Source organism: Ctenocephalides felis, unplaced genomic scaffold, assembly GCF_003426905.1.
Source record: "Ctenocephalides felis isolate EL2017-DRISC unplaced genomic scaffold, ASM342690v1 CF-g0.4_SCAFFOLD_01886, whole genome shotgun sequence".
Lineage (NCBI taxonomy): Eukaryota > Metazoa > Arthropoda > Insecta > Siphonaptera > Pulicidae > Ctenocephalides > Ctenocephalides felis.
In genome coordinates this window covers 162201367-162227762 of record NW_020538040.1, presented here as the reverse complement: position 1 = coordinate 162227762, position 26396 = coordinate 162201367, and the positions used below count along the sequence as shown (strand labels likewise).

General features: G+C 29.7%; 1 protein-coding gene across 1 annotated transcript; it reads left to right on the top strand.

Annotated features, from left to right (window-relative positions):
• The first annotated feature begins 1719 nt into the window (after positions 1 to 1719).
• On the top strand, positions 1720 to 25891 carry LOC113376170 (platelet-activating factor acetylhydrolase-like). Its single transcript, XM_026616089.1, has 9 exons — positions 1720 to 1909; positions 8428 to 8534; positions 17017 to 17131; positions 19875 to 20043; positions 21915 to 22041; positions 22521 to 22735; positions 23956 to 24138; positions 24394 to 24533; positions 25785 to 25891. Exons 1-9 carry the CDS (start codon positions 1816 to 1818, stop codon positions 25889 to 25891), a joined length of 1257 nt encoding a protein of 418 aa, XP_026471874.1. The 5' UTR covers positions 1720 to 1815.
• The last annotated feature ends 505 nt before the right edge of the window (positions 25892 to 26396 follow it).

Genomic DNA, 26396 nt, shown 5'->3' with positions numbered 1-26396 from the left:
TAAGACTAAAATGGAGTAATTAGCATATGCACATCAAATTTAAAATATTTTTTATATGTATTCACTATACGTAATTTATATTTTTGATATTTATTTTTTAAACGTGTGATTAATAGTGCGATCAATTGCAATTTTTAGTTATCTACATATATTAATTTTTAGTGAGTATTTTTTTAATTTAATTTTTAAACATTTTTATAAAGTAAACATACTGTCACCAAAATTTCAATCAAATAAGAAAAATTTATTAAAAAATCGTTTGAAAAAAAAGGTGACTTTCCAGTTCAGAAAAGGTAAAATATTAGTCGTACAACGTGTAGCCTTAGTCGTACCTACTACTGAACAACTATAGAGAATTTAGTCTGATCATTTTTTCTTCAGTTATTAGTTACCAAGTAGAGCATATTTATTAAAATAATAAGATCAAAATGTAACAAATGTACTTATAAAATTATTAACTAAAAGATAATAATTAAGATGGAATGGTTCATAAAGATACAACCGTTATTGGTAATACTTTGGATACATAGATACGAAGCTTTGAAGGTTTTCAAAAACCGGTTTCCCAGAAAAAAAATGAAACTTGAAAACCGGTTATTAGTTGAAAATACCGGTTTTCAATGTATAAACAACAATAAAATAAATTAAAATGACAAATGTAGATAAATGTACCAGTTTGATGAAAATACTGTTGGAAATCGATAGCCGTCCGCCCTTCGTATCACTCTTATAGAAATATTTACACACTTACAATGTAAAATTTAGGCATAAATTAGTGGTGCCTTGAGGCAATTTGCATCGTGCCTTGAGGCATTTTGCTGGAACTTTCCGTACCGTAATTTAACATTTTCTAAAGCTTTAAATTTTCTTGATAATTTTAAATTAAAAAAAAATAATTTAATCGATTCTTAATTTCGTCAATACAAGTGAAATGTTTTTCGAATCATTCAAATCGGTCGCTCTGTTCTTTTAAAAACTGATTTGTCATTTTTGCACTGCCTTTGTCAAGAACTAATTAACACGTCTCCTTGTCAATAGGAATCGAATGTTATTTGAATTATTCAAATCGGTTAATTTGTGCTCTCGAAGTGCTCTTGAAATGACACACATACGCACGCGCACAAATACACGAACATACATCAATTTTTGGAAGATATGCTAAAATATTCAGTAGGTATTAAAACGTAAAGCAAAAATTTTAATTTCCGATTTTTTTGCGATTACTATAAATTACCCTTCAGAAAGTTAACAACGGATAATTAATTGTTTTAACTACTAAATCTCATAACAAATGAAATTATCAATAATATTAAATAGCATATAATTACAGTTAAAAACTGTTTTTAACCACTCTGTTCAATTTTTTGTTCGAATTATTCAAGCAAATATTTTTACTGAAAACTCCAAACCGGTTTTGGGTAAAATCCTATTCGAAAACCGGTTTCCCAAAAAGTCGGTTTTTGTTTAAACCCTAATAGATCCATATACATGCGTGTGTGCGTATGTGCAAGATATGCTTCATCATCTCCTCAGATTTCCTCCGCGGCTGTAAATTACTCATCCGTTGATTCGGACCGTTCGAAAGAACGGTGAAAGCATCGTCTAAGCCACTCATCGTCAGTGTGTGATCAACTTCACGAGCGACTCCGACGGAGTGTTGTTCTTGAAAGCAACTGGCAGTGAAACCGATTCGCATTTCAGATTCAAACGACTCATGACAGGATACGGACGCGCGAACGAATCGAATATTGCGGAACAGTTTCAAAAACAAGAGCACAGTTGAATAAAAGGATATTTGTAAAAGGATTGTTGTTTATGGACTTTTTAATTTATATTGCAGTGATTGGTTTTAAATATTGGTGCAACGATATGTGGTTTACGAGATCTACTTATCTGCCTGCAGGAGATGGTGAGTATGCAATTGATTTATTGATGAGTTCAGTGCAAGTTCAAGTGGTATAAAAAAGTTCACCTATGAACTTATATAGTTCAAATTTACGTTATTACTATTAATCTACATGGTTATAACCTACAAATTTAGAGTGGTTGTTATTTTTTGGAAAGCAGTTATAGAGCAAGAGCAATGTCACAATATAGGCTTATGTCTGAATTTAATGAAATTACATTTTTAGAAAAAAAATATATCACTAATTATCTTCCTGTAGGGTAGTTATAGTAATGGGCCGAAAATCGAAAATGAAAATTTTTGAATATCTTCTGAACATTTTTGCATACCTGAAAAAATGGATGTGTGTGTGTTTATTTTGTGTTTCCGGCGCACGTTCCAACCGATTTGTATGGTTCAAAAAACATTCGATTCCTATTGATGGGGAGATTTGCTGATTCGTTTTTGGCAAAGGCAGGTCCAGTCGTTTTAGAGATACCGAGCTAATTGTGCAAAAAATTGCAGTTTTTGATACAGTTAAGCAACCGATTTGAATGATTCAAAAAAAATTCTTCTTGTTTTGGCAAAATAATTGTTTTTGAAAACCTAAAATTATTTCTATTTTTTTTTTGTATATTGAAAATAATTCAGATTTTAATTTTAATTCTTGCCCTAAGCTAACTTATATACTTTAAATAAATAATTTTAACTTTGCAATTCAGTTTATATAATTGTTATGAATATTAGGCAATGTTACAGTATTTATAATCTATTTGGTAACATTTATTACTCCTCGAATATTTCGTTACGGTACGGGAAGTTCCAGCAATTTGCCTTAAGGCACGATGCCATACACAACTAGTTTTTTTTTTAAATTGATGAATAAATCTAGCTGAAATTAGCATTTTGCCTTAAAGCAAGTTGCACCAACTTCCTGATACGTATACATAACCAACTTAGTCAACAAGAAATGTGGAAAATAAAATTTTCGTTTTCAGTAAGAAATAATCAATTGATCTCTTTCAAACATACTTATAATATATGTAATTATATATTAAAAATATATTTATTTAAGTACATTTATGTATGTATCTTTATTAAACTGTAATCAGTAGCTACCTATAAAACACAAGGCGTACATTTGCACGATAGGAAAGATTCTGATTAGAATCGCTTAAGCGCGCTAAGAAGTTCTTTGATGAATTTTCATAATTCTTATCGTAGGCCTATAAGATTTTAGTATGTTATTTCTATCTATCTTCACACAAAGTTTCGTCAAAATCGTTAAAAAAAACTCAATATTTAATTTAGAAGGAAAACGGCCCCCTGGCTGATCTTTGCCAAAAACTAATCAACGCGATTCCCAACCAATGTTTTTAACAGTTTTTGAATTTTTAAAATCGATTTAAGATTTTTACACATTTGTGCTTATTACAAATAAACGGCTTTGCTGATCGTCGCGCAAAACTGACCAACGCTAATCCTTATCGAGTTACATCGAATGAATTTTCGAAATCGGTCCAGCCGTTTTTTTACAAAACGTCAGCGAGAGGTCAAAAATCTGCTCACATACACACACATACTTTTTCCAAATTTGGTCTCATTCGATCCAAAATTACGAAAGTTAAGAAATTGACAGTATTCATATACAATATAAATTTATATTTTTAATATTCTTTTTGATTAATAAATAAAATGAAATATACAGTCAAGAGAAAAATACTGAAGATAAGATTTGATTTAGTAATGATTTCAATTCACATCTAATCTATATTGTGTTCTTTATACTCTTTGAACATAGCTAATAATATTGCAGTCAAAATTTTGTACATCAGTATAATGAAATTCTTATTGATTTTATATCATAACTAAAATTTTTATCTAAATTGTGACAAAATTAATAAGTCAGTAAAATCAGTAAAATGCCTTGTGTTGTTTGAGCATATCCAATTTTAAGTCAAAATTTTGATCATATCGCCTTTTCAATTTTGCTCATAAATGTTATTATAAAATTTTACTTCAGAAAAAAGTGATTATGGTGAGTTTATTATTTTCAACTCTATAAAAGATCATATGATACGATCTAATCAGAAAAATCATTTTACAGTGGAAAATTTGTATGTTTTGCTTAATTTTGGTGATAAAAAATGTAAATATTAGTATAAAAATCTCAAGAGAGACGCGCAGAAGATTCATTACAGGGTACTTTATAATAAAGAAATCTAAATATTTGCGTGATTTCACAAAATATTAATTCTAAGCAAATTATAATGAAAAGTTAATGCACTTGATATGTGAACCATATCAATTATCGTTAATTACGACTTCGTTTTTCAATTGACAGTTTATGATATGGATCAGCTGCGATTTGTTTGATGTAAACAAACCGTTTTCACTCTCATTTGATATAATACGACGAGAAATTTAGCATTGGAAATATTCATAAGAATTATGCAAAATTGTTTATGATGCGATTTATGTAATTGTGAAAGCATTTACAAACCAATTGTTTATAGAGATTGAGTCGTCCAAATAATAGATCTCGTTTAAGGAAGTAGAAGTATCTCACTGTAGATCATCTACAATGCCACCATTGATGCCTAATATAAAATGGGGATCAAAATGATGTCCCAAAGGTTTATAAAATATATTTGTTTTAATTGTCATTCGATATATTTATAAACTAGCTGTAAGTGGAATTCTGTCTTAAGGCAATTAAGGCATCGTGCCTTAAGGCAAATTGCTGGAACTTCCCGTACCAACAATTATTTTTTTAAAAACGAATAACATTTTTGAAAAAATTTTACTTCGAAAAAATTAGAGAGAAACTATAAATTTGACAAAAAATTACTTTTTTTGAAAAAAAATTTTTTTTTTGAAAACAAAATTTTTTTGAAAAAAAAAATGTTTTTTTGATTTTGACATACTTTGGAAATTCTGAACTGTTTTTCAAAGCAATCGTACTGCTTAATCTGCATAGAGACAAAATGTCAAAGCGCGCAACTGCCGCGCCGCCGTCTAACGGATAAGCATTGGTACGGAACCCATAAAAATGTAAAAAAAAATTATACTTATTGTTAAAATCTTTATAAAATATCTGATAATTTGATGTGCATATGTCTAATGATCATTTTTGACCGCCAAATGGCATTTTTTTTTACTTTTATCATTAGATCTCCGAAACCGCTAGACCTGCCTTCATGAAAATTTGATCAATTCTTCATCTTGTCAATACAAGTAAAATGTTTTTTGAATTATTAAAATCGGACGCTCCGTTCTCTTAAAAACTGAGTTACCGTTTTCGGCACTTTTTGCCCCGTATCTTTGGAACGGCTGGACCTGCCTTTGCCAAAAACTAATCAGCACGTCTCCTTATCCATACGAATCGAATGCTTTTTGAATTATTCAAATCGGTTGATCCGTGTTCCCGAAATCGTCGACGAAAATTTGTATCCGCACATACATACACACACGCACATACATACATACATACATACACACACACACACACACATACATCCATTTTTTCTAAGGTATGCCAAAATGTTCAGAAACCTCTGAAACGTAAAGATATATAAAAATTTTCATTTTCGATTTTTTTGCGATTACTATAACTTACCCTACGGGAAGTTAAAAATATCACGAATAAAAAGATTGTTGATTGATTGTTGATTAGATACTAAAGTTGTAAAGAAATAAAACTTTAAAGCACTTATATTCGTGTCAATTTCCGATTGCAATCATTTCAAACCAGATAGAGAATTTTTTTTTCGATGCGTCTGTTTATTTATAAATCATAAAAATCTTTAATATGAAGAAAAGATTCAATTTCATTTCATAACAGGTCTAAATATATTTATTTATTTATTTATTTATTTATTCATAAGCAAGCCGTAATCAATAATAATAGATATTATTTCAGGCTCTTGTCAAGCTTATTCATAGTTAATATTAAAAGGATACTAACAATTCGTTCAAATTGTGAAATTATATAAAGGCTAACAGCAGTTTTAATTTTTTTTTTAGTGAAATTGAAGTCTTTAAAATAATCATAAATATAATTATATAAACTACTGATGCCATTTGTGAAATTGATAAAAATAATAAAATAGAAATATCAAAAATTTTAATCTCAGCTATTGATAATACTCAATATGTAATATTACTATAGTGCAGACATTGATGAACTATTTTTTAAAAAAAAAATCTTAAAATTTATTTGGTAACAATTTTTTTTTAAATATTATAGAAAAATTAAAATAATTAAATTGAATATAAAACAAGTGTAAACTGAAGTTATAAAAAATAATTATTTTATTCTTTGTACTTTATTTAGTTAGTTTCTGCTAAGAACGAATGATCCACTTTTTAAATAATTTTCTTCAGATTATCGTTATTACATAGATATCAATTGTCAATAATTTTTTCTAATAAATAATAGTATGGGAATTTTACGATTCTATTTGATTCTATTTATTATTTTTTGTTTTGTTTTTTATAATAAATTCAATTCACAATTTAGTAATACATGCTACCATGTTTTCAATATACCCTTTTAAAAAATCGTTTATTTAAATATGATAAATACATAATTTTATAATAATTATCTATACTTTTACAATTTCTATTAGCCACATCATTGAACAAAATTTCTGTATGATATATATACTTTTACTATAATTTGCTTGTGAAAGTTAAAGTTAATTGAACCATTTGATGAAATCGATCCATACAAAGTTAATAAAAATTTCCTGAACGGTTATTGGAACTTTTATTATCACACGATTTTTAGTGTTTTTTTTCACGATCCAATTGTAAATAACAATGTTTTCTATTAACTGTTCTGCATTCGATATTGTCATCGGCGATAATTGCTATGCAATCTAGCAAAAATGACTTTGAAAAATGGAAACACGTTCCGGTAATGAATGCAAATGAAAAGTTAATTGAGCATTCAGTTATAAAAAAATGTAGAGATTGGAATTAATTGTGTTATTGATAGATTAGATTTTTTTGTAGATATTACATAAATTATGTATGTGCTATATGTTAAGAGGCTCTTAACATTTAGTAGGGGAGACTGGGTACGGTTGTGCCACTTCTTTTTTATTAATTAGCAAATAATTTTATTAATTTACCAGTTAGCAGTGAGAAAAATTATATGATAATTTAAACATTTGTCTACGTGGAAATACTGAAATATTGCTCTTAAATAGAATGGATTAGTCATAAAATCAAAATCATTCAAGAAAAGGGCGAGTGTCACAACCGTCACCCCCCAGGACTATACACATCAAAATGGTTTATATAGACTTTTATTGCCAAAGATACGTAACACAATACAACCTATAACAAACCATTATTTTTTAAATAAAGTTAACTAGAAATCTTAGTAGAAACTTTTTTGTATTGAATTTTTTTTTCTCTTTCTATTTCATATTTTATATAAGTTAGATTAGATTTATTTCTACCCACAAAATTTATCACAACCGTACCTAATGCACACTTTTGGAGACAAATCATCACGCACTATCCGAAAACATTAATTGAAAAATTATTTTATCCTTTTTAGCTAATAATAAAGGTCTAAGCCAATATGAGTAGAATCACGTAATTTCTTTTTTGATATCTTTGGCATATTTTCAATGATATCTCGGCCATAATGTGAGATACAAAGTTGAAGTATGGTATATCGGATGTTTTCAAAAAGACCTTCAAAATGGCCTATGAATTATTTAAATACAAGGGTGTTAGTCGATTATATATGGCAATGCGCCCAGACCCTTGCGCGTCGAGACTATTATGTACTTGACTGGCAGACCTTTGCAACCGTCAGAATGGGCTGGCTTTTTTACATATGCTTTCTGAACAGTTAAAAGAATACACCCTCAAAATTTGAGCCTTGTAGGAGCAAGTTATGAATTTTTTTTTTTGACATTTTCACAATTTGAGGGGATGATGACGCAATCGCGGAATGACTGCTAGAATGGTACTTTCTTAATGGATCGATAATAAAATATCATTAAAAAAATTCTAGCTCTGAGAAAACAGGTTAGTCAAATAGTTCACTGGCTCTTCTACTATTATGATCGAACTAAATTATCTTCGCAAAAATTTATTCCTGGTCATTAACTACTCATACTCAACTTATAGTAAAAATAAAGTAATCTATCTGTATACAAATAACAGTCATTATTAATAGAAATCGAACAAAAAACTTACTTATGACTTTTTAAAAGCAATGCGGTCTACATACCATGTTAATGTTGGACGCTGACTCCATGCAATATTGGAAACTTATTCAATTAAACATACTTCATCTTTCTCCCTTTAGACCCTATCTCAAAATCAGTTTAGCTGTTATGACTACCGTGCCCAGTCTCCCTCATTTTTATAGTGTTTGTATTCATTATATATTTGAGAAACAATTAATCTAAAAATTTAATATATATATATATATACATATATATATGTATATATATATGTATATATATATATATATATATAAATGAAATATTTAATAATATATTTATTATATCTAGGGCCGTATCTTCCGGGTTGTATAGATGTTATGACGGATTACTCTCGTGATGGTTGTTTCTTCAGATTATATTATCCATCAGCAATTAATAAACAAGAGGCTTTGCAGGTGAGTTAATAACTTTCTTTTTCTATAAAACGATTCAAATATTATGAACAACAATATCTAATCGAAACTATTGATATAATACACGTTTGGTGTGGCAAAAGAGTATTTATACACATATACATATCATATATATATATATATATATATATATATATATATATAATGTCTTTGATAAATAAAAACATTTTTTCTAAAATAAAAATTATATTGGATATTTGTCAACTTCTCATATAGTTTAAAAGAAAAGCATCGCCGTAAAATTTGTGGTTGCAGCTAAATCAATCTCAAGATTCAAGAAAATCGATTTCAAGATTCAAGAAAATGCAATACCGTTCAATTAAAATTAAAATTAGTTAAAATTAATTAATTTCAAATGCATATGAATTACAATATAAATGACGTAATGAACATATTGTATGTAACAAATATACGGAAATCTTAAATATAGACGTATTGTAATATTAAAAGTTACAAACAATTACTGTAAAAGAATCAAACCAATAGTGTATTTGCCCTAAAAATATTAGATGTAATGGTTAAGAACGCAAAATAGCACACACTAGTCTCGGGTTCGATTCCAACCTCTGCCAGCTCGATAAAAGGCAGTATGATATCGAATTTGCACATGAGGTTAAAGTTCTAAAAAATAATTTAAAGTGAAGATCGTCTTCCGAGGGCATTGCGGCAACATATAAAAGCCAAAACTATCAGATATACATATATATAGTACATCTAATATAATATATCTAACACATATAAAAAAGAGTGCTTAACCGCTGGGTTGCCCTCTCAAAAAAAAGAAAAAAAAAATACTAGGTATACGGTAGCAAACATAGCTCGTAGAACACGTGGTTGAAAAAAATAATTATTCCAATTTTAACAAATCATTCATTTTAATTCCATGGGTTTTATTCCGTAAAATCAGGAACAAGTTTCAAAGACCTTGTAGAGAACATAAGTAACATTGGACAAACTTAATTTTGGGAAAATACAATTTTTTTACAATATAACCTACCATAAATAACCTGCACGAATGCGGATAAAACTGAACAATTGATTTAAAAAAACTACTACAAATAATAATGATCACGTTAAACAACTCTTTACAATGTGTAGATAATTATTATTGTTTTTAATTATCGACGTTGTGATGCGATAATTTCCGAGATGTTTATGACACAACGAACTTTTATATAAATAAATATAGTAAAAATTGACTCATTGTTCAGATTTGTTATGAAAATAATCCAGATAATCTTATTTGTTTACATTTAAAGTGTTCGCGTTTCTTCTTTCGTTAAATTGATGGAAAATAATGAAATTTTATTTCGCGATTTAAAATATATTATAAGATTTCATACATTATTGCAATTGATATAATTTATGGTGGATTATAATACTTGCTGATGAAAAATATTTGTCACATTCTTAAAATATTTATTAATCGCAGTTATTATAGGTCAATTCCTTGAAAAATATATTTAAAGTGTACTAAATATGAACTAGATATTTGAAAATCAAATTGAACTAGTTGCAAGTGGTAAATACCCTCAAGAAAAGTAGAAGTGGAAATAAGAATTCAGATTTAGCAACTTTTAAAATTGTTATGAAAAAATTTTAAACTTTTGACCCAGAATTTTAAATTTTGATTAATTTTTATAATTAAACCATTTTTAGTAGGCTTATAATATTTTAAGAGGGTAGTTCAGATTAAAAACTATAGGGCAAAGTTTCATCAAAATCATGAAAAAAATAATTGCGTAGAAATGGCCCGGTCAATCTTCAGCAAAAACTATTCCCAAGTCGAATTAATTTTGAATTTTTAAAATCGGTAATTTTTCTGAAAATGTAGACAAAAAAATTGGCACTAATCTGCTAAGGAAACGGTTCGGCCAACGTCGAGAAACTAATCAAATTCTCATTTATATAAAATGGTATTTATTTTTTTGAATCGGTGCAAATGTTTTCGAGAAAACGTCGACAAAAGTTCAAAAATTACACACGCACACATAATTTTTTTAGTAAAGGTCTCAAACGATTCAGAATAGTATTAAACGTCGAGAAAATCATAAAGTTGGATTTTTCGGAGACCAGCAACAGAAACCTGAATTTTAGAAAATAATTTAACATTTTCACACAATTTTTTTGCTATATCAGCTCCCAACATTGTAATATATAAGAAAATGTAAAAAAGTGACCTAGGGTAGGTCCGTTAGCTAAGATAAACTCCAGCTCGATTCAAGGAAGAATATTGTGAGACATTTCCTATTGCCATTTCACACCGCAGTACCCGAAATGGGTACCTATTCTTAATTAAGAACATATTTTTAATCTATATTTTCAAGTAAAAATTGATATCACTACCGCATGATATCAGACCATCTAGAGCGAGCACAGCAAAACTTACGACCCCGTTCACACGAGGCATTGCGCTTAACCGTTACGCCATAAAACATATTACGGACCGATTCTGTTGTAAAATAAGCCAATTATGACAAGGTTGTGTTATGTAGCAGTTTTCATACAAAATCGTACTAAATACTGTCAAAAACCATGTGTTGAAAAAAACGATGTTATCATAACTGCATCTTTCTGACATGGTTCAATAACATATGAGTGAAGTTCCATTTTATGTGTAAAACGCCTGATCGCGCAGCAAATACATGGCATTTTGACAGTATTTAGTACAATTTTGCATGAAAACTGAAACGTAACATAGCCTTGCCATAACATTGGCCTATTTTACGACAGAATCGCCCCATGAATGTGAAGAAAATAAAGTAATCACTTTTCAAACAATGTAATATACGCAGTATGCAATTTGTACATTATTTACAAATACGCTAAATTTCATTATTGGCCTTTCTCAATATTAAAAATGTATTGATAAAGCATTTGTAGAGGCACGTTATAGGCAATAAATCGTTCGTTGCGATCGTACTAATTGCAACAAAACAAAAGCCATTTATCGTATTGCGTCAATCCGTTTTATCTCTTCAACAATAAAAACTTGAATAATTCATATATATGTAGGAAACACATTTGTTTGTGTATATTAATAATAAGACGATGTTTATAATAGAGGCACGCGAAAGATTTGCATCTGGGTTATCCCAGATTGTGGTCAAATACATAATTAATGGTGCAAAAATGCTGAATTATACGAGTATATATTCTTTCCATAAATAACTGACCAATTTCAATTATTCCAATATTCAAATGTAACACCGGCCATTAAAATAATATGTTTTGAAATAATATGTTTATAATTTATTTAGGCATGTGTATATTTTTAGTCAGAAATATATATATATATATATATATATATATATATATATACATATATAATAGATAAATACAGAATTGTTCATCCTGGCATAAATTCGACTCCATTAAATTATTTGATCGTGATTCCGAATACATTTGTAATCCGAATAGAAATCCATGATTGCTATGAACTGGAAAATTGAGCACTACTAATTTATTCAAAATTCGTCAAATTATGAAATGGCCTATTGTTTTTTAAGCATAGTGAATAACATTTTAAATCATTTATATTCTCAGTTGGATTTAAAAAGACCAGATAAAACCTTACATTGGGAAAGTTGTGAACAATAAGAAATAGTAAATAAAACAGTAAATTAAGTTAAAAAAGCAATTTCACAGGACAAATTAAATTGATTTATTTATCTGACCTCTGTTGAAAAATATTTTTTCAGAAATACCATATCAAGGTTATATACAATAAAATCTTTGTAAAAAATATTTTCACAAAATTTGCAATTGACTTTGGTTACATAATTAGCTAATACCTTTAGATTTTTTTTTTTTTTTATTTATTATTTAATAGACAATCAGAAGACAAAGTTTCTATTAGCCTATGTGATAAATTATATTTGGCGTTTAGAGGTCTCCTCCATTGAAGAGATCCTCTGCTAGAATTATTCTATAGCTGTCTGTATATAATTTAATATTGCAGGTCCTTTGGCCATTTCTTCTTGAGTCTTCTTGTTTGAACCATTTTGTTGATAATTTGTATTTCAGCGTTCGAATGATCATCGATTTTGTTGTGATAAGAACAGCTCCGGGTCTTCATAATTTCATTTACAGTTTTAATTTCCAGGTCCCTGTGACCTTTAGAATTGTAAAAAAATTATGATCGTTTTTAAAATGATGGTCAATGTCTAATATTTATAAGAATTATATAAACTGAATTGCAAAGTTCAAATTATTTATGTTAGGTATATTAGTGAGCTTCAGAACTAGAGCTAAAAAAAATTAAAATTCAATTTATTTTCGATATTCAACAAAAAAATTTTTTTGGAAATTAAAGAGAATAAAATTTAAAAAAAATCCAAAAGCAATCGTTCCGTCAACACAAGCAGAAAGTTTTTTTTTTTTTTTTTTTTTTTTAATTTTATTGGCCTCCGCTTTACAGCATTTTTAGCCACATACATTATTCATTTTATTCTTCATCATATTCTATACAATTCTTACATATATATTTCTTACACATTCATCATATATATACTATCTCTTCTTAAATCCTAATCTTCCATCCAATTTTCATTCTTCTTCTTGTTTCTCAATATGTTCTTCTCATATTCTAAACTTCTTCTTTTCCTATTTACTTCAATTTTTTTTTCTTGTATTCTACAAATTAACAATTATTTGAAAGCGCCAGGAGTCGAACCATTGATCTCCGGCATGTGAGTCGGACATGCTACCTCTGAGCTACGTCCGCCACAAAGCAGAAAGTTTTTTGAAGCATTCAAATCGGATGCTTATTTGTCTCAAAAACTGCCATTTTTTGCACGCCGAATGCTCGGCATCTCCGAAACGGCTGGACATGTCTTTGCCAAAAACTGATCACCACTTCTCTCTGTCATTACGAATTGAATGCTTTTTGGGTCATTCAAATCGGATGCTCTGTTCTCTCAAAAACTCGATTTCTATTTTCTGCACTCTTTGCTCCGTATCTCCGAAACGGCTGGACCTGCCTTTGCCAAAAACTAATCAGCACATCTCCCTATCAATAGAAATCGAACGTTTTTTGAACCATTCAAATCGATTGATTCGTGCGCCCGAAAACGTGCACGAAAAATTATATAAAAACATACATACACATACACACATCCTTTTTTTCTGAGGTATGCCGAAATGTTCAGAAACCTTCAAAACGTGAAGAAATGTGAAAAAATTCAATTTCGATTTTTGGACGATTACAATAACTTACCCTACGGAAAGTTAAAAATATGTTCACTTGATTATAAGGCCCTCGATCAAATTTTATACTAACGCTTTACTTCTGGTGGCCATACAACTACATAATTTTTCAATTTCTGTCGGTCGTTTAACCCTTGGCATGCGCCCGCAGCCTTACAATAGGTCAAACAAGAAATTCCTAGCATGGCCCCATATCGCTCGCATGAGAGTTTTTCAATTACTGACATCTTGACATATATATCTCAATAAACACGTTCCAATAGTTTTGCATTTTGTTGCATTTTGTTTTTCATCATATATATGCATTTTGCACAATCATGGCGATTTGTCATTTCATGTCAGAACACACACGCTTCATGACGCACCGTTTGTTCTATTATCAAAGATTATTATGGATCATATAGAAACTTAATGCTTGAATGCGATCATCAAATCGCTCTTCGATGATAATGAAAATATTTTATGCATTTATTGTTATGGAAGATTTTAGGATGTTTAAAGCAATCGAGATTAAAATGAATCCAATAGGAATAGATTTTGAATTACAAGTCTACAATCTTTTACTTGTACAAGTAGAATGCAAAGAATTATCCCATACAAAAAACTAACCCGTGCTAACCCGCTATAGTAATTCATTTTAATCAAAAAATGTAGGAATTCACACACTTGTGAGTGATGTTGTCATATTTATTAACATAGTCTACTGCATTACATCAATAAAAAAAACTCGATTTTTCAAATTTTAATGATTTATTTATTAACTTCCCGTAGGCTAAGTTATAGAAATCGCAAAAAAAAATCGATAATGAGAATTTTTATATATCTTCACGTTTCAGAGGTGTCTGAACATTTTGGCATACCTTAGCAAAAATGGATGTGTGTGTGTGTGTTCGAATACAAATTTTCGTCGACGATTTTGGAAACACGGTTGAACCGATTTCAATATTTCAAAAAACATTTGATTTCTATTGATAAGAAGCCCTTCTGATAAGTTTTTTGACAAAGGCAGGTCTAGCCATTTCGAGGATACGGAGCAAAAAGTGCCAAAAACGGTAACTAGGGTCTCGGTAACTAGTTTTTAAGAGAATTGAACGTCCGGTTTATTAATTCAAAAAATCATTTTACTTGTATTAACAAGATGAAAAACTGATTTTTGGGAAAGCAGGTCTAGCGGTTTCGGAGATCTAGTACAAAAATTTAAAAAAAATGCCATTTGGCGGTCAAAAATGATCATTAGACATATGCACATCAAATTATCAGAACTTTTATGCAAATTATAATAATACGTATAAATTTTGTTCACATTTCTATGGATTCCATAACATCGTATGTCCGGTAGGTTGCGACGCGGCGCTTACGCGCTTCGATATTTCTTCGTCTCTATGCAGCTAAACCAGCGCGGTTGCTTTAAAAAAAGTTCAAAATTTACAAAATATAAAAAAGAATATTTTTTTAAAACGTCTTTTTTCAAAAATGATAATTTTTTAATGTTTAAAAAAAATCTTTTTTGAAATACTTAATTTTTGGTTGGGGAAGTTTCAGCAATTTGCCTTAAGACAGGATTCCATACACCACTAATTTTAATCATTATTAACTCAATTTGGACATACGGCATACAACTGTGGGACTGGGAATCACATACAAATCAAACGTTTTGGAAATGCAAATATGTCAAAAGAAATGTTGAAATTCCGAAAATATGTTCCAAATTGGTTGATGAATAAAAGTTCCATCAGCACAGTACTAATGAAATGCTAACTCTTTCAGAAAGAGTAAAAGTCTAGCCTCGAGGATCACCCAAACTCACTTGCCAAAAGTTTCGCCAGAATAATACCATGACCACATTAATAATTTCATTTTACATTAATCTTCTATCAGTAGAAAAGTCGGACAAATATTCACTGTCAAAGTCTTTATTTTCAGTCCTGAAGTTTTACTTGTTTTTTTTTTCCGGATAGTTTTCTAATAAATCAAAAATCGAATTCGTGGGTTCAATTCGCGTCAACAACAACCCCGATATCGAGCAGTGCTAATATCAATTTTCACTTGAGAATATAGATCTTAAATTTGTTTCCAAGTAAAAATGCCCTTCCTGGGCATTTTTTGCATCAAATTGAATAATGAGTCAGCCCTATTAGACAAATTCTAATAATAAAATCATCAAATATGGATGGATCAACCGCTGAGGGACCACCTAAAAATGCGACGTAAGGAGTTTCAGCCCAACAATTCATAGAACATTAAGGTTCTGATTGCTTTTTATATAAGATTAAAATATAATAGAGATAATTATATAATCCGTAATAAAAGTATCTGAAAAATCTTAGCTTATGATTGTGTGTATATGTTTATAACGTATTATATTCATGTATGTTTGAGATATCGATAAAAATCATCAACAAATTAGAATAAGCTAAATTTACATAAAGAATTGTCGCGTTTAACCTTCAAAAATACCGAAAAATACAAAGTGAACATGTGGCACGTGCACTGAGGGTTCTGTATAAATAGTAAATATTCCATTCGATTTATTTTTCTTAAATTGCAGAAAACTAGTTTTTATTTATTTGAACAGATTTTATATATTCTATACCGTTTCTTATACTATGTCCCTGAAATCTATTTATAAATTATGAAATATATAGATTTATTAAATATTGTTTAAATATTTCAGGATTTTCTTATTTTTTATGAATAATATTTATATGTATATATAATACACATATTATTTAATAATTTGTGTTTTATGAAACTATCAATTTTGGTATTTAGATTTTTTTAGTATTTAGATTTAGGGTGTATTCATTAATCACTTGAGGCTTAAGAGGATGGGTAGGGTTTTGACGAAAAATCACAAAATATCACGCGGAAGGTGGGGTCTAGTAAGAACACGTGTATTTTTTTTACCTGCATTAAAAAAAAATTTAAAAAAATCATTTTTTCTAGGTACTAAACATATTGGGGAGGGGAGGGGAGGTTAATTTTAAATATTAGCAAGTATCACAAAGTGTGGAGAAGGTGTCCGAAAATCCTTAAAAATCGATCAATATTAAATTAATATTAAAATATTCTTTACAAAATTGAAACACCAGAAATGCTTTCAAGCTCATATCAGTTACAGCTCTATAATTTTATTTTTTAAAAACAACAACTTGCTCGCAATTATTCCGATGTAAAATAAAGTATTTTTCGTAATATTTTTAGTACTAAAACTCAAACCAGCTGTATTTTAAATTTATTTTTTTCTACTTCACAGAATCCTAAAACCAAATGGATGGCTTGGTGTCCGGACATCCAATACATCGATGGATTCGCAAGAGTTATCTTATTGTGGAGTTACATATTCAAATTATGGATTTGGTTAAAATCAGGTAGGAAATATGCAATCTTTACAGAACATTTTCATCATTAAATTTAGGTTAAGGTTGTAATATTTCCGTTATTACCATAATCGCTCAAGAGTGGTTATCGCAATTATAAACTAGAAGAAAGAATATATTTCAATATCATGACGAGAGCGGTTGTAGAATTGGCACGCGATAATGCAAATCTAGTCTGTATTTGTGTTTGTGATGTGCATATAGAAAATATTATTTTAATTAAACTCCGTTTATTTATCAGTAGTAAACATTATGAGTTTTTTTTTTCAAGATGAACATATATTCCGCATGTATCTGATCGACCATTGATAAAATTTAAAATGACACGTGCGGGATGATCGTTTATGACTAAAGCATTTAATATATACTCATTTTCATAGATAATTGGAAACTAAATAGTTCTGGGTTAAAAGACATGAATTGAATTGAATGTCGTTAAGAAGTATCACGATCGTTGATAAATATAATGCCTATTTTTGGGAATTTTAGTTATATTTTAAAATTGTTTGGTTGCTGGTTGCCCTGTTTTCACTTAAATAATATATTGTGAAAAACACGAAAACTTTAATTCAATACGAATTTAACACTTAATGAAAAAGTGTCGCCATAGCAAGAAGAATTTTGGACTCTTCTTTCTGTGATTTTTAATTTGAGCACAATGCAGTTTGAAACTAAATTTAAATATTGGTCAACAAGCAAATTCAAGACAAATTTCAATCCGTTCGAATCCAATAAAGCGATATTATTTATGCAAATTCTCTCGCTTTAGAAATTATACCCATAATTTCTTAAAAATCCGTCGACCTACTGGGCATAATTTTAGGTAATGCGCTCGTTCGTTAAAGGTTAATACCTTTTATACAAATATTTAATAATTATATTTCCTCACCTTAGACCTTCATAGACACCAGAAATTACGCTCCTAATTGATAGAAACCACAGAAGCAGATGATTAAAATATATGGGCCGATTCTCCGATGAAATAAAAATGTTAATAGACCGCTATGGTACGGTCCTATCTTCGTATAAATTGGTAGTGAAAACTATCAAAAATTTATGTATTTGTTGTGCGATCAGGCGTTTCACATATAAAATCTAACCTACAAAACGACCAAACGTCAAATAACAATTTTATCATAAGTGTCTCGTTCTGATGTGTCCTTGATAACACATACGTGAAGTTAGGTTTTATGTATAAAACGTTCATAATAAAGATAAATAATCTATAATATAAACCCATAGCTTTTTACAATTTTCACTACCAATTCATACGAAGATAGAACCATAACATAGCATTGCACTAACAATTCTAGTTTACAGAAAAAAGTGCCTTAAAAATATCCTACAAAATTTTAATTCAATGTGCGTTACTTATGCCTTTTAAATAAACATTTGATAATTATATTAATCTCACGACAGACTTTCACACATATCTAATAATATGCGTAATAATAATAATAAAAAGCAAAAGCTCATGATTAAAATATTTAGTATCTAAAAAAGGGCCCAAAGATATCTTAATTTATGGACCGATTCTGCCGCATAACAGATCAATGTTATGGCAAGGCTACGTTATGAAGAACTTTCCATACAAATTTGTTCTAAATATTGACAAAAACATTGTGGTTGCTGTGCAATCAGGCGATTTTCACACGATGTCAGATAGAAAACAACATAATAACAGGGTCTTTCTGACTCAGGTTCATAACATATGAGTGATGTTACAGTATGTGTAAAACGCCTGAATGCACAGCAAATACACAACATTTTGACAGTATTCAGTATGATTCAGTAGCATAATGTATGGAAATTGAAGCGTAACATAGCCTTTCATAACATTTGCTTGTTAGGCGGCAGAATCGGTCCCTTAATATCTTTTATAATAATATATTATACATTTAGGGGACAAATCTGCCATAAAATAGACTAATGTTACGTAGCTCTCCTCATATAAAATGGTATTAAATACTGTCAAAATGCTATGTATTTGCTGTACGATCAGGCGTTTTGATAACATCGTTTTTTAGACATTATGTGCGTTTTCTAGGTTAGGTTTTCTATCTAGAACGCCTGACTGCACAGCAACTATATTGCATTTTGACAGTATTTAGTACCATTTTGTATGAGAAGCACTACGTAACATAGCCCCTACGTAACATTCGTCTATTTCATGGTAGAATCGGCCCCTTAATAACCATATTAATCTCACGACAGACTTTTACCATATCTAATCAATAATACTCCTGACTGATAGAATAGTTTTTAAACTTTTTCAACACTAGAATGACGGAGTGAGCCAATTTGACTAAATTGCACTTTTTATGTGAATACATAACAATTTCAAGTATTTTTTTTAATATTTTTTGTTTTTTCATGGTACAATGGAAGGTATACAAAAAGAAAAAGTAATTTCTATATCTCCCTAAACCATAACCCAAATTGACTCTCAATCAGGCGAAATAGGTATACAACAAACCTCCGTCATTTTTGTGTTAAATTTCATCGTTATTGACATTAATTTCGCCCATTTTCACACAAAACTGATCACTGTTCGATGCTGATTATATTTAAATTTTATATTATATTGTATTAATATTAATATTATATTTTAATAGTTTAATTATTCAAGTTATTATTAGTCTATATCTCCTACAATGAAATGTCTTCTATTTTAAGACTGTTACATTTTACTTAAAGAATTTATTAAACTATCACTTACCTGATTTTCTCGCAGGTCTGACATATGTGCGAACTCTTTATGGTGTTCCTATCTCAAAATCTTGTGGCGAAAAACTCAAAGTTCTAGTCTTTTCACATGGTCTTGGAGGATCCCGGTTTTTCTACAGTACCGTCTGCAATGACATGGCTTCCAGGGGATACATCGTGGCGGCTGTAGAACATCGGTAAATCACCTAGAAAAAGTAAAAAAAAAATTTAAAAAACTGTGAGCTTATGTATTTAGTTCGGAATCTAATAGTTAAATCGTCAGTCTTCCAAAAGAGTACATAATTATACATAGAATTCCGTGGAGTTGCGAATATCAGTAATCATTTACTATCATCAATCAATCAATAAATTGCATTATTTTAAATCTATCTGATTCTATTGCTCTACACTATATCTTGAATTTTCTGAAAAGGATGTGCTTCAATACAGAAACAGTAAGGCTTATTTTTGCAGTAACAATGCAATATCTTGAGTAATTGAGTTAAATCATATTTGGTTCTGACAAAACAACTGTTAGAGTTGCGCCCTATTTTTTAAAATAATTTACAACTTGATGTGTGAAGGAGATGTTAAATGTTCATTCATTGCATAATCAAAAAAATCATTTAAATCTTCAAATCAACATGATTTAACTGAATGTATAAAACGTTCATATTAAATATGAATAATCTTTAATATAAACACATAGCTTTTTACAATTTTCACTATCAATTCATACGAAGATAGGATCATAACATAGCATTGCCCTAACATTTCTAGTTTACAGAAAAATTAACCCCATAGTGTCTTAAAAATATCTCACTTAATTCAATCTGCATTCTTGATATAATAATATAACACAATTGATAGAAAAAGCAAAAGCCCACAATTTCAATTTTGAATAGCATTTTTATACCATTAGCACAACTGTTAAGACCAGTCGTCTGCTTGGATTTCATAGTCTGCTCACTATAATTTGCTCTTGAGAACTGAGGTCTTTATCATGTCGTTATTAAAAATTTTATTAACTATATTTAAGATTTTATATCTCAAATAGCAAAGATTTAATCAATTAATTTGGATATTGTCTAATATTGATAAGTTTAATATATAGAGCTCAAACCGAAGTTCGATCATAATATTCTTGACACAGATAAGTTTTTGACATTAATTCACTAAAGCGTAAAATAGTTTACTGTATATAATTAAAAACAATTCATACGCTTCATTCGGGAAAAAATAGTAGGCAACGTTTCACACATGCATCATCAACAAATGCACGAAAATCAATTCCATTTCCTACAATATTAAGAATAACATCAAGTGCTAAGTTTTAGCCACTGGACCAGCCTGTTTTCAAGCTGTAGTGACAACGGTTTTCACTTGGAAATATTGATAGCAATATGTTTCCCAGTGAAAATAGACATTGCTTCATCAATAAATATTAGCAGATAACAAAAACTGTAATAATAATGCATCACACAGAGATGGGACAACTCTTTGGGTTGACATCTGTCTTAGTATTTAGTCAAATCAAACCAATAGCTTATAGGACGAAATATAAAAAAAAACAAGTTTCAGTTTAATTTATGGCGATGGATATAGTCTTCAGTTATATCATTGTCCATTGACTGAAAAATCAGTTACTGACTTGTGACATGCCTGCATAATTTATAATCTTCAAGAGTTATACACAACATTATATGGAACTGAAGCACCATATGTTGGCAATATATTGATAAATGTCTTTTTATGCTCCTTTTGCAACGGGGAGTTATGACCTAATCATTTTGATGCATAGACCTCAGAAGTCCTTCGATTACTTCACGGTAGGATGATGTACCGCAAGGCAGCTTTTTTATACAAAAGTTGATATACCTATACTTTTTGGAACGCGTAACTTTAGATTTGGACCAGATTTGATTTATGCTCTAGAATCTTATTTTAAGGAGCATTATCGTTTATAGGCACAGACAAACATCATAATCACATCCACCATTCCCTAATGTACTCGGACTACTAAATCGATATTTGGCAGTTTCTTTCTATATATATTTATTTATATTAGAGACCGATCCGCCTGCGCCACGTACCACTATGAAGACCCCAAGGCGCGTGCTACTGGTCAACGGACGTGGCTGCCGTACAGGTACGTGAGTTTTGGCAGTGGTCACTACGACATCCGAAACCAACAAGTAAGTATAAAACTCATTTATGGACCGATTCTGCCTCATAATAGTCCAATGTTGTGGCAAGGCCATGTTACGCTCCAACTTCCATATATTATGCTTCTGAATTATACTGAATTCTGTCAAAATGCCATGTATTTGTTGTGCATTCAGGCGTTTTACACATAAACTGCACGTCACTCGTATGTTATGAATGTTATGTTATGTGTCAGAAAGACCACGTTATAAGATCGTTTTTTTTTATATTTGTGAGGTTTCTTGGTTAGGTTTTCTAACTGACAACCTGAGAAAAACGCCTGACTGCACAGTAACCTCATGGCTTTTATATTTAAAACGAATTAGGAAAGTTCTTCATAACATAGCCTTGCCATAACATTTGTCTAATATGCGGTAGAATCGGTACATTAATGACATCATCACAGTCTTAAAATATTATATTACTATAAACGCTAATCATGAGAAATAATCGTTTTCTTATTATCCAGGTAAAGCAAAGAGCCCAAGAAGTACAGCAATGCATAGATATGTTGCAGAAAATAAATAACGGAGAAAACGTAATAAATATCATGGAGCGAGAAAAAGATAATATGAAACTTTTGGATTTTAAAGGCATTCTTGATATGTCGCAACTTGCTGTAATGGGACAATCATTTGGAGCCGCGACCAGCCTTTTGGTATTGGCTAACGACAAAAGAGTCAAGTAAGTAGAACTGGAAATCGAAAGGTTCAGAAACAACTGGGTACGGTCGTTAATTTACCAGGCAGCTGGGAGAAAAGTAAATTAATATTAATTTGAGCATTTGTCTACGTGGAAATTCTGGAACATTGTCCTTAAATACGATAGTTTAGTCATAAAATCAAATCATACTAGAAAAGGGCAGGTGGCATAACCATCCACACCCCCAGCACGGTTGAGAGGTTGAAACACCAAAATGGTTTATAACGACTTTTATCGTCACAAATATGTAACGCGGCACAACATAATCATTTAAACAAAGCTTATGAATATAATATAACAATATGTACAAATAATTTTCTAAACAAGAAATATTTGTGAAATCTTTTGTTTTCGCATATTGGATTTTCCTTACCTTACTCTTTACTAATTTGTCTTATTAGTTAAGTTATATTTTTCCTTATCTGTTTAAATTTCAACTAAAAAGGCCAAAAACTGCATGTTACAACATATTTATGTCACATAAAACAAAACTAATTGCTGGTAAATAACCACTAATGTTCAACTTACAGCAAAATAGCAAACAAAGCGATCTATCTGTAAACAAGTAATTGTTATTATTAGAAGAATGCGAATATGAAAACTTTTACTCTTTAAAAGCAATGAAGTCTATAGATCATGTTAATGTAGAGCGATGACTCAATGCAATAATGGAAACTTGTTCGAATAAACATACTTCATCTTTCTCTCTTTGACGACTGTCACTACCGTACCCTGGCACAACCGTACACGTCAGCCCTATTCCGTTACATTATTCTTGCCAAGATTTTCTTATTTTCTAATCTCAACATGATACATAAGACGACAGAACTAAATTAGAAATGCTTTCAATGCATGTTGATACATATTGCATTTTAATATGAATAAAGTTTTGTTTGCATCTTTGTTAAACGATATAAATACAGCATGGACATTAAAAGCCAGAAATATATTCGAAACTTATTTGTAACTCTTTTAAGCCCATAATGATATTGATTAGAGATGCTTTCACTTCATCAGAGTTAATATACTGTTCTACAGCTGAACTGGCTAGGGCAAATATTAAATAAAATTTTTGGCACTAATTTTCGCCGCTGCTCAATTGGTGCGAATTTTCACTGTCTTTAGATTTTCGAAGTTTCGTTGTTCAGGGTTGATTGATAAAGATTTCCACAAAATTAACACATTATTTGTACACATTACAGATCAGGAGTTATCCTTGATGCTTGGATGTTTCCACTAAAGGATATGAAAGCCTTACCGGAGCGTGTCACCCAGCCAATGATTTTCATCAATACGCAAACATTTCATATAGCCAGTAATCTGGCTGTGATGGAAAAATTCACGCAAAACAGCAAAGAAGCGGAAAGAATTGTGTACACAATCAAGTAAGATTGGAAATGATACATTTGTTTACTTATATCATTATTTTGAGATCAAGTTCACATAAAAATGTAATACCGAATTTTATATTTGCCTTAAGAGTAAGATCGAAGTACAGACGAAGAAATGATGATTTTCATAGATTTCAATTTAAATCAATATATATTTTTTAATTTATTATCAATATATACTTTTTAAATTTTAGTTAACATTTAAAACCTCATTTATGTTCATACTGTTGAATTTGGTTTGTTTAATAGACATACTACACATGAGAATCAAATAGACACACCATTTATCGTTGGATACTGGCTAAAATGGTTCATGACTAAATTGAAGCCAATAGAGGCCCTCAGGATAAACAATTGTTTAATACTACGATTTTTAGACAAACACGTCGGTAAGTATTATATTTTAAATTACTATACAAACATTGCAAACGATTGTAATAATCTCTTTGCACTATATAGTTCAATTGTAACTGAAACTGCAATTACATTTTTTTTTAACTAACTGACATGTTTGGTATGACCATTAACTGTGTAATACGCAATAAAAAATCCATTAGTTTAATGGATTTATTTTTGCTAATATTAATTAACGTCTCATGTCAAATAATAAAATAAATCATATTGAACTATAATACACAATATGTCACAAAAAAGTGCATTAGTCCCAGTGTACTAAACATTAATAATAATTCAAGGTAATCTGTATATATATATATATATATATATATATATACATACAATTTTGATCAGTCCTAACACCAAATAAAAAAAACTTGGTAATAAAAAATTGCAAATTTATTAAATCCATACGTTTTGGTCTAAATCAAGACCGTCATTCAGTAGGAAAGAAAAATATCCTTGTAAAACTATCACTATCACTTAAATAATAGTACAGTCCAAGCAATAATTATTCGGAACATTGGTAGCAACAATAATTTTGGACTGTATTACTAGTTTATAAGGTGTCCATTGTTTTACGTGAGCGATTTCTAAGAATTTTTGGAATCCCTCTCCCCCTTAATGTGATATTTTAACCAGAAAAATTTTTAATTTCGATATCGAAATAATCGAAAAATTTTGTATATCGTTACGTTTCAAACGTGTCTGAACATTTTGGCATACCTTAGAAAAAAATGATATATGTGTGGGTATATGTGTGTGCATGTGTATGTGTGCGGATACAAATTTTCGTCGACAATTTCGGGAACACGGATCAGCGGATTTGGATGATTCAAAAAACATTCGATTTGCATTGATAAGGAGACGTGCTGATTAGTTTTAGTCCCTACGGGAAGTTAAAAAATTCAAAATAATAAAAAAATCTAATTTTTCAAAAAAAAAAAATTATTCAAAAAATTTAATATTCTGAAAATCTATTTTTTTTTAAGTTTTCAAAGAATTTTGAAGATTTTTCTTCAGATTTATCTTGCTAAACCCTCGCTTGCCATACGTGATATTTTGTAATTTTTTATCAAACACCCCCTCTCCCTTTAAGGACTCACGTGACTATAAACGCCCCTTTAGTGAATGTGATGGTTTTAAGATAAGGATAATTTTTGCCACCAATTGATATGATATACCTTTTTTTTTAGAAAATGTTATTAAATTGAAATTAATTCTAATTTAATTATATTCATTAGGAGTTCCAGCAGATATTACTGACGTCAACAAACATCTTGCAGAACAAATCGACAATTACGAAGAAGGTGACACAAAGCCATGGCACAGTGTTGGTGCTATACTATAAAATTATAAGAATCAAACTTTTTTTACCTGAATCTATCAATGCTAAGAAAATATTATAAATGAAGCAAAAAATCAAATAATTCTTACGTTTAAGTTCGTTGAGTAGAAAAGTGATTCACATGCATTTTCTGGATTTGATTTCCTAATATCTAGCAATAATGATAGATCAATCTGTACATTTAATTATATGATTAAGTTTTAATAATTTAAGTCTATTTGAGTATGATAGGATAAAGTATTAACAATACTCAAAATTTTCCTTAAACGTATTATATAAATTTCGACCAAGGCCAAAGTATTCTTGCCTCCTTGAAATTTAGAATAAGAAGCGAAACAATTATTGACAATGATAAGATATAACTTTTTAACGAATAGATTTTTTACTACTTTAAATTTATTTACATTAATTAATAGGCAAATATTTGGTATTTTTATAAACGATTCGATTTATAAAAATACTAAAAAATTCATAAATATTAAATAACACTGAACAGAGTAGTGAGGCA

Coding starts and splice junctions, on each gene's coding strand:
- LOC113376170 (XM_026616089.1), top strand. CDS start 1,816: ATGGACTTTTTAATTTATATTGCAGTGATTGGTTTTAAATATTGGTGC. Junction 20,044..21,914: donor GTGGCGGCTGTAGAACATCG/GTAAATCACCTA, acceptor TATTTATATTAG/AGACCGATCCGCCTGCGCCA. Junction 24,139..24,393: donor AGAATTGTGTACACAATCAA/GTAAGATTGGAA, acceptor TTTGTTTAATAG/ACATACTACACATGAGAATC.